Source organism: Polistes dominula, unplaced genomic scaffold, assembly GCF_049000335.1.
Source record: "Polistes dominula isolate Pdom_NZ unplaced genomic scaffold, Pdom_raw_medaka contig_19, whole genome shotgun sequence".
NCBI lineage: Eukaryota > Metazoa > Arthropoda > Insecta > Hymenoptera > Vespidae > Polistes > Polistes dominula.
Genome location: NW_028301058.1, coordinates 3,106,515 through 3,126,169, shown reverse-complemented (window position 1 = coordinate 3,126,169; position 19,655 = coordinate 3,106,515). Strand labels below are relative to the sequence as shown.

Below are 19,655 nucleotides of genomic sequence, written 5' to 3'. Positions count from 1 at the left end.
ATCAAAAAATATATGTCGAATACATTTATTGGTATTTTGAAATATTTCGAAATTATTTGTTAGGTTTGTTTTTTTAATATTAATTGTTTTCTATGCTGATACAAATGCATAAAATTTATTCAAAATTTGTATTAATATTTAATGGATACACATGAAAGGGTTGAATTAGTTTGTTTGAGAAATTTGATACTATTGGTAGGTCCGATGCCACCAGCAGGCAACTCACGTCGAAGCTATTCGAATTGAAACTGACAAGTGAATTAAGAATCGAAGCGAGAAACAGCACCGAATCTGTTAACGACAATACCCTTTTTGTATCGAAAATCGATCCGGTTCTTTTATATTGTCTAAATCAAAGGTAAAAGAATATCTCTTTTTAAAATTGAATTTTTATATATATATATATACATACATATATAAGACAAGGGCCTTTGTCTTACGAAATTTGGAAACAACGTCACAAATTAATTGTACTGCGGTTGATGCTAGTAATAACTGAAATATATTTACACTGTATACATATACAAAAACGATTAGAATAATTTATAATACAAGATATTACGCAGGGTTACCTGAATCAACAACAAGTACAGCTTTACTAGATTATAATTATTAATATATAAATATTAACTAATTATAAAAATTACAATTACTATAAATTGAAATTTATAATATCGTTTGGCGGTAGACACCATGAGTCTCCCACGTATCTCAACGTGGTTTCTGCTCTTATCACGCAGTTACGACTGACGAGTGCGAACGGCCGCGTATCTCGCCTGGCATGAGTGTCGAGCAGGCACGACCTCTGACGTGTCGCGTTATAGTTTGGCCTAGCCCAAACTTACATCCCCCCCTTTGACACACGTTACAGGAGTCAGGAGCTTGGAAATAGGGAATCATTTTACTCGCATGATATACATTTGACTCCGGTGTTTTAAATCCCGAATCAATAACATACAGTAAATCCGAAATTTTATGTTTTATCTTAAACGGGCCCACTCTGACTGGGTCCAGTTTTTTCCTATTTAAACGATTTCCGTTCTGAATATAAACTAGATCCCCGACTTTGTATGTTATTTTACGTTTATGCTTATCATAATAAACTTTGTTTTGTTCGTGAATTTTTTGTGCATTTAAAAATGCTATTTTTCTATTTTTATCTAGATTTTCCAAGTTGTTTTCGTTTAGTTCCGAAGGAAAAAAAGATTTATCAATTCCATTTAGCAGATAATTCGGAGTAAATTTTGTTGTGCTGTGTATCGTATTATTGTAGTTCTCAACACATTTTTCCGCTATGACTGACCACGGCCTATCTTTATTTTCGAAAATTTTACATCTAATTGCATTAATTAGTGTTTGATTTGTTCGTTCGTTTTGCCCGTTTGAAAAAGGGCAATCTACCGCGGTGAAAATATTTGTTATGTTTTCTGCTTTTAGAAATTTTTTAAATTCTTTCGAGTTTATTCCAGCATATTGGTCAGTTAGTAATAATTTTATTTTCCCCCTTTTTTGAACTTTCTTAATTAAATTTATGAAGTCTTTTGCCGACTGCGTTTTTGAGGTCACTACAAAAGCGTACTTCGTGAAATGATCTACGACTAAATGTAAAAATTTTTTTGGTGACTTGTTTCCGCTGAACCCTCCTATTGTATCCAAGGATATTATTTGAAAGGGCTCCGACGCTGGGCCTAATTGTGAAAGGGGTTGCCTAAAGTTTCCGAACCTCGATTTATTTCTTATACACGTATCGCATGCTCGGCAAATAAATTTTATATGTTTATGCATATTTCTAAAATAATATTTTGGAGTTAAAGTCAGAGTTAACTGCTTTACTCCAATATGGCTTTCGTTGTGAATCTTTTTTATCAATTGAATTCCTAAACTTTCCGAAATCCATATCTTTTCTTTGTTGTTCAGAATTTTATAACAAATGTTATCTCTTTTTACTATTTTGTCTTCTTTTTTTATATGTAATTGTTTTTGATCGTTTATTAATTCTTCCATTGATAAAAAATTTACTATTTTGATAGCCGTTTCATTATTTATGCTTTCATCTAGTACCGGGTTTCGCGAAAAGCTATCTGCTTCTGAATTATTTTTGCCCGGGTTATACTTGATTTCAAACTCAAAATTAGAAATGTAGTTTAATAAAGCCAATAATTCAGGATCTTTGCTCTTTTTCACATTAAAATTTTCCAGCGGCTTGTGGTCTGTAAATATCGTGAATTTATTCCCTATTAGTTTATATTGCCAATATAAAATGCACTCTTTTATTGCCAGGAGTTCCAAGAAAATAGCGCGTTTATTTTCTTGTGACTTTGTTAATTTTTTTGAGAAAAAATAAACTGGTTTAATAGAGTCATCTTTCTGAGGTTGCTTCAAAACTGCCGCTACTCCTTTTTTAGATGCATCAGTGAAAATGTATATGGGAAGTTTTGGGTCAAAAATTGCCACTATCGGTTCCGAACTGAGATAATCTTTTATTTTTTTGAAGCTGTATTCACATTCTTGTGTCCATTCAAATTTTACATTTTTCCTAAGTAAATTATGCAGTGGTTCTAACTCAATCGAAGCTTGTGGTATATATTTTAAATAGAAATTTATTTTGCCCAAAAGTTGCCTCACATTTTTTTGATTTTGCGGTGTAGGAAAATTTTTAATTGCTATCAAGTTATCATTTAGGGGTCTTACTTCATTTTCTCTAATTTCATGTCCTAAATATATAACCGATTTTTGTGCAAATATGCATTTTCTTTTATTTAATTTAAAACCCGCTTTTTTAATGGCTATGAGAACTTCATTAATATGCTGTATATGATCTATGTAATTTTTTGAAAAAATCAAAATATCGTCGATGTAATTAATCGCGAAGGTTTCGAGATTATTTTTCGCTATTATGTCACTCAGAATTCTCTGAAAAATAGCTGGAGACGATTTTAATCCAAAAGGCAAACATTTCCACTGCCAATGCCCATTTTGGGTAATAAACGCGGTTTTATATCTATCTTTTTCTCTAATTGAGATTGACCAGAAGGCCGAGTTTATATCCAATTTCGAAAAAAATTTTACAATCCCTTACCCTAGTTAATAGATCATCAATAATCGGAAAAGGATGGCATTCTGGTATTATTATTTTATTTAGTTCGCTGTAGTCTACACATAACCGTGACTTTCTCCCTTCTTCCTTCTTCAAAACAAGAGTTACCGGGGATGCGAAAGGACTAGTGGAGCGTTCAATTAAGCCTACTCTCACTAACGATTTTATCTGCGAATTTATTTCTTCGTTATCCGCTATGGAACATTTGTACGGTTTACGCGCAATGTATTTATTTTCAATAAGCTTTATTGTCGCTTCGTAACCTTTTACTCTGCCTACTTCGAATTTGTCTTCTGTAAATAACTCTTTGTGTTTATTCCACACACGTTCCCAAGGACTTTCACTGTTTACCACCGTATTCGTTGATATATACTCAGTGTTCAAATTTTCCTGTATGTGATATTTCTTTGTATTATTTTGAAAGATTTTCAAATTCTCATCCTGACAAAGTTTAAATTCTTTTATTGCGTCTAAACCTAACAAAATGTCATCCTGGAAAGAATCACTTTTTACAATATAAAAACATATTGTCCCTGAAATATTAAAGATCTTCGTCTTTAAATTTATTTTGCCTAACGTATTCGTAGAGCCCGCAAATGTATTTATTTTATTTTTCCCACTTATTTTTTTGTTTAATTTTAGTTTTACAATTGTATCGTAATTTATTATGGATACGTTCGCTCCCGAGTCATATACCGCAACTACTGGCGTATCCTCGATATTAATTCTTAATTTAATAAGTGGGATCGTAATCCGTTTTTTGACTCATCCGAAAACGCTACACTTTCTTCGATCTTTGCGTTATTTATTATTTTTATTTTATCGTTTCTTGATTTTACTTTATCAGGGGGTTTTGACCTGCCCATATCTTCCGAATGATATCTATTTGGGAATCCTTTTTTATTGCCGAGGCCGCACGGTTTTCTCTCTAATCCATTTTCTTCAGAGATTTTCGTTTTTGAGATAAATTTCTTTTCTTTCTCTATGAGACCTTCTAGCTGATTTATAAGAGTCATTAAACTATCAACAGTAGTTATATCTTTCTTATTTATGTGTAAATGAATTTTTTCTGGCAAACCCAAAACAATTAAATTTATTTGTGTATTTTCTAAAATATTAGGATCTGTGTCTATAAGCAGATCTCTCTTTTTTAACGCATACTGTAAAAGCGACCCATCTAAATAACGAAATTCATATGCATACTTTATATCGGACCACCCTATAACGGCAAATGTATCTAAAAACGACTTTTTCCAATGTTCCCAAGGTCGTGTGATCATGTTTACTTTTAGAAAACTGTTAAACCAGTCAAGAGCGGGGCCCTCCAAAAAAAATCTTAACGTTTCCGCGTAATTTACTTCCTTATATCCTAAACGAGTACATTCGCTCACAAAAAGATCTATAAATATTGTCGCGTTCTGGTTTTTTCCCGAAAATTTTTCTAAAACCATGTTCTTTACTCGTGATGAATTTTTTTCATGCGAGTCTGACTCAGGATTTTGGATGGGAACAGTACTAGGATCGACATATGCCCGACACTCATCCAAATACATACCGTCGTAACATACGTTCCCCTCTTCATCCAAGTATTGCCCCTTTAGCTTATCAACCAGAGAAATCAAGACCTTCCGGTATTTTCCCCGTGTTTTCAAATTCTTGACTATGTTCCTCACAATCTTAGTTTCAAAAAGGTTAGGGTGATTCTCCTTTGTTGAAAGGTGTTCCGGGAATTCGTAAGTTGTGTCCTCTCCTTCTAATTGAATGGTGCGGACTCTCAAAATGGTGGATTTTACGTCCAATGCCTCTGAGACAAAGCAGAATCTTGCTCGAACGACAGCCATTTTGTTGTTGTTGATTTATAAGACAAGGGCCTTTGTCTTACGAAATTTGGAAACAACGTCACAAATTAATTGTACTGCGGTTGATGCTAGTAATAACTGAAATATATTTACACTGTATACATATACAAAAACGATTAGAATAATTTATAATACAAGATATTACGCAGGGTTACCTGAATCAACAACAAGTACAGCTTTACTAGATTATAATTATTAATATATAAATATTAACTAATTATAAAAATTACAATTACTATAAATTGAAATTTATAATATCGTTTGGCGGTAGACACCATGAGTCTCCCACGTATCTCAACGTGGTTTCTGCTCTTATCACGCAGTTACGACTGACGAGTGCGAACGGCCGCGTATCTCGCCTGGCATGAGTGTCGAGCAGGCACGACCTCTGACGTGTCGCGTTATAGTTTGGCCTAGCCCAAACTTACACATATATTTATACTAGCTATGCCCCGTTACGCGTTGCTGTGGCTCACAATCAGTCCGATACACACGTCTTTAAGTCAACGAATTACCTTATACCGCCATCTGTTAGAATCTTATCGAACTAACAAAGATAATCATGACTCTTTGTTAATAAACAAATTATTCGTAATAAAATAATATTGCAATTATAAATTGAGATAAAAACTATCTTATCTTTCAAGTTAGATGAAACTGCACACAGTGTGCAAAATTTTATAAAAATCGGTTTAGTAGTTTAGGAGTCCATTGCGGACAAACAACGTGACACGTAATTTCTATCTATGTTCTTTTTTAATTTTTCACAATTTTTCTTATTCATGGTATTTAGAAATTAAAAATTTTACAGAAATTGTCATATTATCTTTTAGTATTTAAAAAAACTTTGCTGAACATTTTTATTCTAAAAATAATGGCGTTAAGGGGAACAAATATATATTAGGTGAGTCAAATGATATAAAAAAAAAAAAAAAGAAAAGAAAACGAAATCAGTGTGACACGTGTGTTCTTATCCTTGAAAGGAGTTTCTTACCATGGGACCATCCTTCCAATAGCATATATGGTTTGTCTAGTAAGAAACTTTAGCTGGGTAGTTCGGCAAACTATATCCGTATTATCCGGTACACCATAAAAGTAGAAAGTCGTTTGGAAAAGTGTTAGCCCAGGTCACCACCACCACTACCACCACCACCACCACCACCACTATCACCGGTGAACGACTTTATCTCGTTTTCCCACTCGTTCGAAACTTTCGAAAGTATAGTAACGTGTTCGTATAGTTTCTTAAGTCTAACCCACCACCAACGTTACCACAGCACAACGTTTTAACGAATCTTAATTAATTAATTAAGTAACCAACTTAATTTCAAATAATATCGTTGAGAATGTTCAAGTCTGTACAATCTTATTCTCGATTCGTAGAAATTCGACTGACATCTAGTTCTGCAAATATATCGATTTAATTTCATTCTAGAAACTCGTGTTCATTTTTAGTTACTTTAAAGTTAAACTTAAAAAGTATTTCAATTACTACACTTTTTTTTATCTCGTTTATAATTCAAATACTAAATCCAACCACTGTTTAACCCATTACCCGCCATAATACGAAAATACAAAAAAAAAAACAAATTAAATTAACTGTATAATGATATTCATACTAAGCAAATCGAACTATTTTTGCAACAATTCTTTCTTTTTTTTTTTTAAATATAAAAATTATTTTATATCATTAATTATTGTTTTAAAATAAAATAATCAAAATTTTTCATATTTTTATGAAACACGAATATATTTCATTCTGAAGTTCCAGTTATTAAACAAAAAAAATTTTTAAATGCGTCCCAAAAAAGGCCATTGGTGGATAATGGGTTTATTACTAAATGCAATTTGTTAATTTCAACGATCGAAATTATTACTGAATGTATCTAATATTTATTAATACTAACAAATAAATGTATTATCTGTTTCAGGTAAGTTGACATGTGTACCATACAAGCAGAATATTCTTCTAAGAAAATTTTAATCATCTAATGTAAGTGAGCAATTCAATTTATAAATAATTACATGCGTTTTATAGGAAAACTTATGGTTAATTAATAATTCAAATGAAAACAAATAATTCGTGTAATAAATGTACGATTCATAAACAGCCATTAAATGAACGTATATGAAAGAACGTATATATACGATGTTTGGATAAATGAAGTTTTTGCTCGTAGAGTTGTTGCGAGGAAGGGGAATGGGAATAAGGAAGGGGAGAAGGACGTATGTAAAATCTGTTAAGCTTACCAAGTACTAAACGCTTATGTATTATTACAAGCACTCCACGACTAATTCGATATCAGAGAAAATTCCGTTATGTTGATGTCGAGAGAGAAAGGGAGAAAGAGAGAGATAGCAAGTGTAACAGCATCATCAACGACGGTCGTAATTCGCATGAAACTGAGAAATAATAAATCTTGTGTTGGAAGTTGGTAAGATAGGGGGTAGAGAAAGAGAAAGATAGAGAGATAAGAATGTTAAAAACTAAAAAAATTAAAATCCAACCAAGAGAAAATGTCATTTTCGTGACGTTTGACGACAAGGTAATAAAAATGAGAGAGAGAGAAAAATAAAGAAAGTTGACTTTTAAAAACGTGGTTAACGTTAAAGCAAATGAATTTTTACTTGGTGACACGTTAATATTATTCGATAACGCACTTTTTTTTCTTTCCCCCTCCCACAGTGGCAATGTGTAATTTTATGAGTTTGCTGTTGCAGCACGTTGTTACACGGTCGCATTGAAAGATAAATTTTTATTGTTCACCCATGGGTAATACTTATGTATACAATCGTGTATAAAAGTATTACAAAACTATATTATACAATATTTAAACTAAAAGATTGTTTAATTTATTATTAAATTTTGTTAAATTAACTATGTATCATATTAGATACGCGTTTAACGATTTTTATTTGATTTTCGGATAAATCGGCTATGTGTGTGTGTCTGCACGCGTATAGTATTTGTTGAAAAGTGACATGAGGACTTTTATAAAAATTCATTCCGCGTTATATCTGGTTAGTATTTTGATATCGTCAGATAGAATTTTATTTAATCCCCATGAATTTTATATCCCTATTTTTATCTCTCCCTTTCTCTCTTTTCCCCTCTCTCTTTATTCGTTTTGAACGTTTTAGGGTATTTGATCTGATACAAAATTATATTGTCCAATGAACGTTTTTTGTTTCCTTTTTTTTTTTTTTTTTTTTTTTAAATCGAATATGCTACGAACGCGTCAATTCTCTTTTTAAATGATTCTATTTTTTACATATTTATTTATATTTTTTTTTATTTTTTATTATTATATTAACAGTGATCACAAATATTTCGAAGGATTTTTATCGATGAAAAATTTGTAAGGTGAAATTTTTAAATGCTGATGTATGTATATGTATATTTAGACATATATATTATTTGTAAAAATATGTACGGGTTCTAAAGCATGAGGCTATAATACGTGTTGAGTTAAAAGGGTGAACATAACAGCGTTTAAGAGTATCCATAGAATATATGCTTCGACTATTACCTTGTGAACATGGTGAAAAGGGGCGGTAGGAGTTTTAACTATCCATTAAATCGTTCCCCTTTTCTTACCTTGTTCGATTTTACGTAAATTTAGATCACGAATCTTGTTTTTCGAGCAGGGATGGCATGGGGTGGGAGCGTATTTTAGACGATCGTCTTTAAACAAAAAAAGACAAACAAATTTTCTTATGACTTTTTTATTTCATTACAATTTTGTACAATTTCATATTTGGTAGAGAGGTAGGGGGGAGGTGCCATAACCGATTTGTGCAAATCGTTTAATAATTAAGGATAATATACTTTGTACTAAATTTTATATTAAGATTCATTAGAATATGGAAAAAATTAGTTTGATAAATGAAATATATAAAAAAAAATACATGTTTTATGATATAAAAGTGTGTACCAAGTTTACAGAAAAAATTGCACGAAGATTCCTAATTTCTTTTTTTTCTTCTTCTTCTTCTTCTTATTCATTTTGTTTTCCTTCTTACTTTCTTTCCTTTCGAACTCCACTTTTTTCTTTTTTACACTTCTTTTCTATTTTTGTTCTCTTCGTCTTTTTTTTCTTTCCTTTCCTTTCCTCAATCTCTCTCTCTCTCTCTCTCTCTCACACACACACACTCTCACTCTCTTTTTGTCGAACGTTTGCGTACGTCGAACGACGAGTTTTATTAAATTCCGATGGCGCCTCGTGGAATGAGAGAAAAGGCTTTTGTATGTCCTGCGTTCCATTTGATTCCAAGAAAGGGGTGGGGGGAGAGGGACGTCATAAAAATGAAAGGACCCTTTCTCTCTTTCTCTTTCTCTTTCTCTCTCTCTCTCAGTTACTAGAGAATTGCGTGCATACGCGCAAAAGAAAATTAATTCAAATGGTATAGTACTAGATGTAAGAATGAATGCTCAGAGAAATATTACAAAAACTGTAAGGAATGGTGGACGTCCAACTGTGACAAGCCGTGAGTAAACAATACCTTTATCATTTTTCATTTTAATAAATATATATATATATTTACCTTTTTTTATCCGTCCCTTTTTCATTATCAATCATTCTCTATTCATATTCATTCTCTTATCATTTCAAACATTTATTTTCTTATTATTACTAATGCTCACCATTTGTTGGATTAATTATTACTACGAACAAATAAAAACCTCGTTTCATTATTGTACAAGTTTTATTGATGTTTATAATCAACATCGAGTTTAATTAATTATTGTTGAATGTGACATAATAAAAAAAAGAAGAAGAAAAAGAACAACAAAAAACATGGTTAATACTATTTACAATTGGTAATGGAATTAATAAACTTTCGTTTTATTATTTCTTCTTTTTCATATTTCAAATTTTTCTTCATCAACCCCAACCATATTCTTTCATTATTCCGTTTTATTTTGTTCTCTTTTGTGTCTTATTCTCATTGTTTCTATTTTATTCGTCCTATGTTCGTTGCTCTGTTATACATATATAAATATATTTTATCATGGAAACAAACGGGGTATGTCATTCACCAAGGGGAAATGACCGGGGCTTGTGCAGCAAAATGCTAGCTTATATTTTTCTTTAGAAGGTAGCAAAGACGACCATAGTCCTAGGGTGGTTAGATTTAAAAAGGGATGGTAGTATGTAAGGGGAAGTTTGTGAGAAAAAGAAAAGATGAGGGTGGTGGTGGGTTGGGTAGCACGGAGGACTGTCGGAAATAACGGTGAGAGAAATACTATAATCAAGAAGAAACTTGCTACACCTCGACTATACTTATTTTCTCGGGTAGGGGTGGTGGGAGGGGAGGGGGCAGGTAGGAGGAGCAGGAAGAAGTAACGGTGCCACTTAGCCGGCTGACTTTAATGTTTACGCATAAGAACTTTGTTAAAGGGCTCACAAGTTTTAAATGCTTCCTTCGTTAATGCCCCTTTACCCCCATTCTCAACTACCCCCCACCCTGCTTCACCTTACCACTAACTAAAACGTTCATAACTTTTTTCCCAGTACAACGACGAATCACGGTCAACCGCTGTGTTTGCTTTTATTTTCGTTTTTTTTTCTCTTTTCTTAATTTTCCATTTAACGTCATAACCTAAGAGTAGTGCATAAAAACAACCGAAAATATTTTTCTCATTTTCTCGTGTAATAAAAAATATTGCAATATAAGGTAGAACAAAATAGGATAATCTTTTATTAAAAGAAATGCGAACGAATGCGTTATTTTCAAAAATAAGAAAATGGTAAAGTTCACTGAAGGTAGCTAATTAATTCGAAAAGAAATTTCATTAATATTACTACCCTTACGATATGACGTTTTTAAAATCATATAGAATTCTCGAATCTTCTTTTAACAAGAACTAACTTCTCTCTGAATTTAACTTCTTTTCGGATAGAAAAAAAAAAAGGAAAAAAAAAATATATATATCCAACGATATTACATTAATCGCAATCATTAAGGACACTTCCTTTGTACTTGAGATTCAACCATGAGGAAACAATTTCTTTATCCTCGTTAGGGGTAACAGAATCATCAAAAGATGAGTCTCGACGAAAAATTACTTCAAGAGGATCCTTCAGAAAAGAGTCAAAAAGTCGCTTTTTAATTAATTTCGATCTTTCGACGAGAATCTTCTTTCCATTTCCACAAAATTTACAATCCTTTAACGACCTCCTTCTCCTCCTCCTTTCATTTTCATCTAGGTTAACCTTTCATCACATTCCACCCACACGAATCCTCGCTTAACATAAGGGGGCTAGGAGAAATTAGTTCTTTTTTTATTTCTTTTCTTTTTTTTTTCAAATTGCACGAATTTAAAAATCATCCACAAATTTTTATCTGTCCTACCCTTAACTAATGAAACAAATTTATATATAATTACGTAAGCAATGGAAAATATAACGAGATTAAATAATCCAGGGTGGAATCGTAACAAAATGATAGTGAAAACAAAATGATTAGTTTTTGGTACCGGTTATATACACAATTGTACACAAATACGTTTACCTGAACTCTACGTGCATATGCATGAGACAGTGGTATAAGGTATAGGTACAATTTAAAGTAATTAGGTATCTCTTTCTCTTTCTCACTCGCGTTGTCACAGGATTGCTGGATACTTATAGTAGTGGTGGTATTTGGTTGGTTGGTTGGTTGGTTGCTAGTAGACAGCCCACCAACCAGGTCGGAAGATAGTAATTCGCCCTGCCAACGTGTAAGTGAGAGAGCAGTGATCTGAGCCAACCTGGAAGTAAACCTTTCACAGGAGTCTAATAGAGTTACAGTCCGGGGGTCCGAGGATTACTGGAAAATACGCGAGGGATGAGGGGTGAGCGGGGTTTTAACGGGGGTGGGGTTTAGAAGCAAGGGATACCGCTGCATTGCGGTACGTTCTCCGATACATTCATACGCACATATACAATCACACACACACACATACAAATGTACGCGTAATACTCTTCGTAGAAGAGTGTGCGAAAGGAGGAGATAGAAATATACGATTGTACGTGTATTTGTTCATGTGTGTTTGTAAATGTTGGTGTGTGTGTGTATGTGTATTTCGTTATTTGCTTCCCTCTCTCTCTCTCTCTCTTTCTATCTATCTATCTATCTATCTGTCTCTTTCTCTCTTTCTCTATGAGCGACCGAAGGGTTTTATCGGCGGATTAGCATTACTTTACATAGTTTCGAACGGGTTTGCATAGGTTTCAGAGTTCCCTGCGTACCGCATGGCGAACGCGTGCCCAGTGTAAAGCGAGCTTGCATCGTCATCCTAGTCGTCGTCGTGGTGGTTCTTCCTGCAAGTTTACCCCTAGGTCGCGTTATACATTTCCAGATTATATGCTGCTGGCTGTTGCTACTGTTACTGGTACTGCTGATGCTGGTACTGCTGGTGCTGCTGCTGGTGCCGACTATTGCCGGCCGCAAGCTCGACGAATCTGCAAACCGATATTACCTCGGATCTCTCTAACCAATCTTCTATAATCTCACTATCGAACTTCGTTCGGATTCTACTCAATCTACTTCTCTCTCTCTCTTTCTTTCTCTCTCTCTCTCTCTCTCTTAATTACCTTCGATGCTATCCCTAGCTTTATCAAACGTATCCAACCCGCTCATTCATATTTTACTTTCTAAATCTATGTTATTTTTTTGTTGTTTCTTCCTTACTCTTTCATTTTGTTTTTTTTTGTTTATTTAAAAGAAATTAATTATTTTTCTTAATTTAATTATATTTATTATTGTATATATTTATTAATATTATTTTTAATTAATTTATTTATATTATAAATATCATATTATCTAATTTAATTTTTATTTAATTATTTTAATGTTTTTTTGATTAATCTATTTTTTTCTTGTTCTTTTAGTTTCTTCCTTACTCTTACATTTTTTTCTTTTTTTGTTTTAAGTAACGCACTTTTCATGAAAATTCGTTCGATCTATTCATTTACAAAAAAACAAAGAAAAACAACAAAATCTATTTCCCGTCATACTAATAACGTCGAGAGACCGTAATTGATATTAATTAGTGTATTTTAATAAAGGAACAATTAAGAAAGTGGGACGAGAGTGCAAGTCAAATGATAGAGGTTGGTAGTGGTGGTGATGGTGGTGGAGGAAGTAGGAATAGTGGGGGTAGTTGTGAACGAATGAATGCTGGAGACGTAAGAAGTGGTGGCCAAGATTTATACAGTAAAGGAGGAGACACATGGAGGGTGGAGTTATAAAAGGGTGGAATGAGACAAGCAAGGTGGGAGACAACGAGGGTGGAAAGGAGGGAATAGGAGGGGGGGGGGAGTTTTACACCTCGGCTCCTATTATGCTGTCTTCCGAAGCATAATAGACGCGCTCCACTAATTAGAATGTCCCGCGCTGTGCTTTTGTCTTAGCTGGAGGATAGAGTAGGTGGATAGGAAAAGGGTGGCATAGGGAAAAAATGACAAAAAAAAATAAACGAAAGACGTTGAAGAGAAAATCTAAGGGTGAAACGAGAGAAAGAACTGTTTTTTTTTTATTTTTTTTATTTTTTAATAATTTAGAAAATAGTATTTTTTTTCTTTTACGTCTACCCTTTTTCACACCCTTATCCTCGAGCAGTCGTCGTCATCTGTTTTTTCGTCAAATCTTTTTTTTCTTTTTATTTTTTTCTAATGCTCGTAGACGTCGTGAAAGAAATTGCGAAAGTAATTCGATTTGCGAGTTATTATACTTTTGTCGGTTTACATAAAACTTTTGAAAAATTGATCTTATTTTTTTCAACTGTTAAAAGTTTAACAATCTACCCCTCCCACACACCTCTCTCTTTTTTTATCGTTTCGTGAAGTTTCCAAAAAGAAGGGGGGATGTAGAGGGAAAGATTAAACGAAGTTATTCGTAGAAATGTGTAGTAGATTGTTTCAAGAAATAAAAAAAAAGGAAAAATAAAACAAATATAACGAACTATACAATTTCTGGGTCGTAGGAAATGAAATTATGATTCGTAGTAAAAAAAATTTTGCCCTGGCTTATCTTAAAATGATTTTTTTTTCTTTTCTTTTTTTTTTCTTACCACTACCATCTCACACCCTCTTTCGAAATATTTGTATTTCACTGTTTCTCGAGTGGGATGCAAAGCCTACAATCATCCCTCTTTCTCTTCCTCTTCTTCCTCTTCTTAAATTCAGCCCCTACCACTACCACCACCCCTGCCCCCAGAAAGAAGTTTTTCGCGTTTAATTCTGGACATTTCCTTGCGCCTTCGTTGTTTATCTCGAGCACAACAAGATAGTAGGACTTAATTTAACTTCGAGGCTCTTTGTGCAGGCAGAAGGCATAAATTTTAAACTTTACCACCCCCGGAGGCCATTTTCAAGCTGCTCGACCGCTTATAATTCGAGACAGCCTCCTCTTCCTCCTCCTCTCCTCTCTCTCTCTCTCTCTCTCTCTCTCTCTTTCTCTACTCCATCTGGATGCTCCAGGAATTAACTACGAAAATAAATCTCGTTTTATTGAGCAAATAAAGAGATGGGATGGTGATTTTTATTAATATTACATATTATTTCATTAGAAAAAACTATGTGTCCATAATTATGAAAGTGGTCTAAGTCTTATATTTCATGTTTCGATATATTTAAAGAATTACATTTAAAAACTATATGAATTGTATATAATATTGGAGCTTTGATCGTCTAGGATAGAATTGGAACAGTTCAGCAACTTTAGGTATTTAGGATCAATCATAAACCAGACGAACGAAATAAACAAGGAACTTTAGAAAAGAATCAATTTAGACAATGCATGCTTTTATTCGGTCAATGAATTACTCAGCTCGCGGTTGCTTTCTAGGCGCTTAAAAATCAGGATATACAGGACAATCATCCTACCGGTAGTCCTTTATTACGAATGGAGAAAACTTCATAACATAGAAGTACACTGACTGTACAACAAACCGAACATCATTAACGTCGTAAAATCACGCCGATTAAGATGGGCAGGTCACGTGGCGCGCATGGGGGAGGATTGAACGGCGTATAAAATACTGGTCGGTATATCGAACGGAAAAAGACCACTGGGTAGACCGACACGTAGATGGGAGGACAATATTAGGAGGGATCTTAAGGAAATAGGCTACGAATACCGCGAATGAAGGGGTCGCTCTTAGAGACGGAAACACTGACGGGATTTAGTATTTGCGGCAATGAACTTTCGAATTCTTAATGCCACTTAATAATAATTATTAAAATAACAAATACTATCTAACGATTCATTTTTTACATATCATGAAAAATACATTAAATTTATTTAGTTTATAATAATGTGATGTAAAATAACTAATAAAATCATTTTTTTTAATTGTGACTTATTGTTATACAACTTTCATAATTATGGGCACATATATATATATATATAGGGGTACCCCACCATGCGTTGCTGTGGCTCACAATCAGTCCGATACACACATCTTTAAGTCAACGAATTACCTTATACCGCCATCTGTTAGAATCTTATCGAACTAACAAAGATAATCATGACTCTTTGTTAATAAACAAATTATTCGTAATAAAATAATATTGCAATTATAAATTGAGATATAAACTATCTTATCTTTCAAGTTAGATGAAACTGCACACAGTGTGCAAAATTAATATCGGTTCAGTAGTTTAGGAGTCCATTGCGGACAAACAACGTGACAGGTAATTTATATATATTAAGATATCTAAGAATATAATTTACGGAAATTTTATAAATTATCGTTTCAATCTTTAATTTCAAAAGAAATATAATAGAAAGTGATTTATTTATATTGTAAAATTTTTATTTCATAGAAAATAGGAAAATAATATGATAACTATTGAAGAAATAAATCGAATGACAATTCTTATAAATTACAAAGTGAAAATTTATTTTGCCATTATATATTTTATCGAATTGCTATTAAAAAAAAAAATACAATTACAACGAAATTAACGAAATAAGATCTTCGTAATTTAAAAATAATATTCGTAAAAATATATTTCTAAAAACGTGATACGAATTTTCATTAATGGAAATGCATTAGACTATCGAGAATAACGACCACCACGTTAGGTGTAGACGAATGAGAGAAGAGGGGTTGAGCATTAATAATGATACTTGATTTTCAAGGGTTTCATACGTCAGCCACATAAACGAGAAAAGTACTAGGTTACAGAATTCAGCTAGCTGGCTAGCTAGCTGGCTACCTATTTCATTTATCGTTACGATTTATCACTAGGAGATTCGTGATACCAATTTATTTACCTGTATAAAACTATATAACGCGTATAACTGTATAGAAATAGAGGGAGAGAGAGAGAGAGAATATTTGCTAAAAATCAACGTACACCTGTCTAGAACGCGTAATTTCGTAACGAACGTGTCTGAAGTAGGTGTTGAAAATTCGCGAACTGGAATGACGTAAATGCCATAAAAAAAGGAATAAGAAGAAGTAGAAAAAGAAGAGAAACGGGAAGTAGAATAGAAAAGGTAGTAGTATAAGAAAAGAAAAGTACAAAAGCAGAACGAAGAGAGAAACAGAGTAGAAAGAATGGAAGCAGAATTATGCAGATGTCGGGATATCCGATGTAGGAGCTGGGTAGTCGGGTATTCTTCTCGGAACGGTCTTTTAGCCAATAGACATCTTGGATTTCCTGAATTGAATGTAAATTACCCTTTGCTCTGTTCGTGAAACGGATCTATCGTTAAGACCCTGTAAATAAGATCTTTTTCTTTTTTACTTCTACTTTTTCTTTTCTTCTTCTTCTTCTTCTTGCTTTTTTTTTTAATTTTATATTATTTTTTGTCTTTCTTTCTTTTCGCCACTCTCTCTCAAAGTAAGTATACAATTATGAAATTCTTAAAAAATTGTAGGTTGTGGTAGTTGTGGTGATAACGCATGCATCTAGAATTAAACTAGAAAGATAAATATTATATTTTATTATTACAAACAAAAATTATTTATCCGTTTAATTAAATTTTAGCGTGTTTCGTATTAGTAATTATTTAAAAAAAAAAAATATTTAAATACTTGCAATTAGATATCAAAAGGAATCAAAAAAATAGATAAGATTGTAAGAGCAAATAGACAGTTAGAAATGTAGAAGAACATACATAGAGAGAGAGAGAGAGAGAGAGAGAGAGAGAGAGAGAGAGAGAGAGAGAGAGAGAAGAAACACAGAAACGGAAGATAGAACAGAGATGGTATTGTGAAAATGATGGTGGGGGGTATGGTTGTGCGTACAGGACAAATTAATTGGTACAACCCGAATGTGCACATTACGGCGTATTTACAGAAGCGAGGCGACCGGGTCTACATCAATTTCGTTATTACTTGAGTGCTCATTGTGTTTCTCCCCGTTTTACGTCCCACCTCAACCAACCCACCCAACCCAACCACCCACCCCTGTTTGCCGTCCCTTCGAAAAGACCAGCGTTCAGACGAGCGTTAGTAATGTGTACGAGAGAGCGATGAAACGCAAACACACGCTGATATTATTCATTCTGTACACTACTCTCTTGCTTTATGCTCATCTCCTTTCTCTATTCTATTCTCCTATTCTCTCTTGTACACATTCTCGTGCGTGCGTAGGTGTGCGCATGCGTTCATACACGTGCTGGGACGCTAAAATTCTACTAAAGTTAATTCCGAGCTTTCGAAAGCTAATTTTGAATTATCTTTCAACAGATCTAATGTTGTCGATTTAACGCTTAGGATTAATAGAAAATAAAATTAATTTTATTCGGTTTTTTTTTTTTTTATATATAGGGAAATTATAATTTATTATTTGAGTCTTTTATTTTAAAAGTAGTGTAACTTCATTTTACATATAAAATCGATATTAGCTTACATTTTTACATGATCTTTTCATTATAAAAAGATACTTCTTACTAATGTATTCAAATTCATTAAGATTTTTTAGCATTTTTTGGTTATTAATGAAGCGAAGAAATAGTTTATTTTGAAAGTGACCTAAATACATTTGTCAATTATTATTTTCCGGTTGCCCGTGTTTATTTGTGATGGATAGAAATATTGGCGTGGTAGAAATGTTATAAAAAGAAATAATTTACTCTTCGTAGGAAAATTTAACACAAGAAGTCATTACTGCGCAGGAGCGATAAAATAATTACGTTAGAATGCAAAAAATGGTAAAATTAGTATATTACAATCTTAAACTCTATTAATTATGTTGATTATTTCCGTTGTACAGATGCGCAACATTCAGAAAGTTATATAAACAACATTGAATGAAAGTATAAATTCATAAGTAAAATTCAAAAGTATAAATTCATAGAGGACAATGATTCAGTCTGAAAGTGAATCTTGAAGAGGACGGTATCTAGATCATATATTCTGAGCTTTTAGACAATAATAAACTCTCCAATCAATAAACTAACAATTATTTTAGTATTTTAATATACTCTACTTACATTACAGAACAATTTAACCGTCAAATTCATCACTGAAAATGCAAAAAATGCTAAAATTAGAACATTATAATCTTAAATTCACTTTATTACGAATATTATTACCGTTACAATGTTATTATTTCATTTCTATTAAATATCAAAATGAATACGTATGATACTTAACGATCATAAATTATATTTTTTACTACCTGAGAAGGAATGACAAGTTAGAAAAAGTTGAACGAGTATAAATACCACTTTTCTTTATTTCTTTCTTTCATGTTTTTGTTTTCTCTTTCTTTCTCTCTCTTTCGTTTTCCTCTTTCGAGGAACGATAACGGTTGCTCGTTTTTTCCTTTTGTGGACAGCGACTCCGCGTTCGTAAAACTTTTTCCTGATGCTCGAGAGCCAATTTAATCTTCGCCCTTTGGCGGCAGGCTGCCGTTTGTGATAAGTTGCCACGCAACGAACGAACGAACGAACGAACGAAAAAGCGAGAAACGAAAAGAAAGTGAAAAGAAGAAGTAAGATAGATAAAGAGAGGAGAGCAGAGGAGAGGTGAGGTAAAGTGAGGTATGGTGAGGTGAGGTGAAGTGAGGAGAGAAGAAAAGGGAAGAGGAAAAGGACATCGTGGAAGCAAAGTTTGAATCCAAAGTTACTTCGGTCAATGCGACTGGGAGAACCCTTACTAGTTGAAGGTTTCCCAAACGAAGTCCTTCTAAATATCGTCAAGAGAGGGAGGGAGAGAGAGAGAGAGAGAGTTTATGCTACGTCTTGTTATCAAACGTTATGTATCTTTCGATCCGGTTTTTCATTTGGATCACTCATCTCGTACTTTCTTCTAAGTTTTCATTAAAAACACTTTCAAACTAATAAACTAATAACGAATAAAATTTGGATCGATCAAAAAAGGTTGTAATCTCTTTGAGCTAAATAAAAATAGAGAAGAAAAAGAAGAAGAAAAATAAGAAAATGATGAAGGATCTTGCGATCACTTATTTCTTTTTTTTTTTTTTTTTTTTTTTTTAAAGGCTATCGGATAAAATTTTTCTTCCTTTTTCTTTTTTTCCTTTCTTTTTTTTTTTTTTTACGTTTAATTGTCTGGCAGATGGTAGTCGCGTTATCTCGTAAACTTTTTTAATATACTACGGAAGGTCAAAGAGATAAAAAGAAAGGATAGAATAAGAAGAAGAAGAAGAAGAAGAAGAAGAGAAAGAGAGAAAAGGGTAGAAGAAAATAATTCAAATTTTAATTTATTCTCACATAATTAAACGATAAGAAGA

General features: G+C 33.0%; 2 protein-coding genes across 30 annotated transcripts in view; one reads left to right on the top strand and one right to left on the bottom strand.

Annotated features, from left to right (window-relative positions):
• The window catches only part of LOC107065823 (CUGBP Elav-like family member 1-A), a 402,374-nt gene that overhangs the window by 145,811 nt on the left and 236,908 nt on the right, over window positions 1-19,655 (top strand). The window lies entirely within an intron of this gene.
• On the bottom strand, window positions 515-5,378 carry LOC149031490 (uncharacterized). Its single transcript, XM_089175775.1, has 2 exons — window positions 5,112-5,378; window positions 515-5,034 (listed from the first exon to the last, which is right to left on the bottom strand). The coding sequence occupies exon 2, from the start codon at window positions 4,936-4,938 to the stop codon at window positions 3,826-3,828; it is 1,113 nt and encodes a 370-aa protein (XP_089031901.1). The 5' UTR covers window positions 4,939-5,034; window positions 5,112-5,378; the 3' UTR covers window positions 515-3,825.

What these genes read in the sequence shown, in the direction of transcription:
- LOC149031490 (XM_089175775.1), bottom strand. Translation starts at nt 4,938, where the DNA reads ATGGCTGTCGTTCGAGCAAGATTCTGCTTTGTCTCAGAGGCATTGGAC.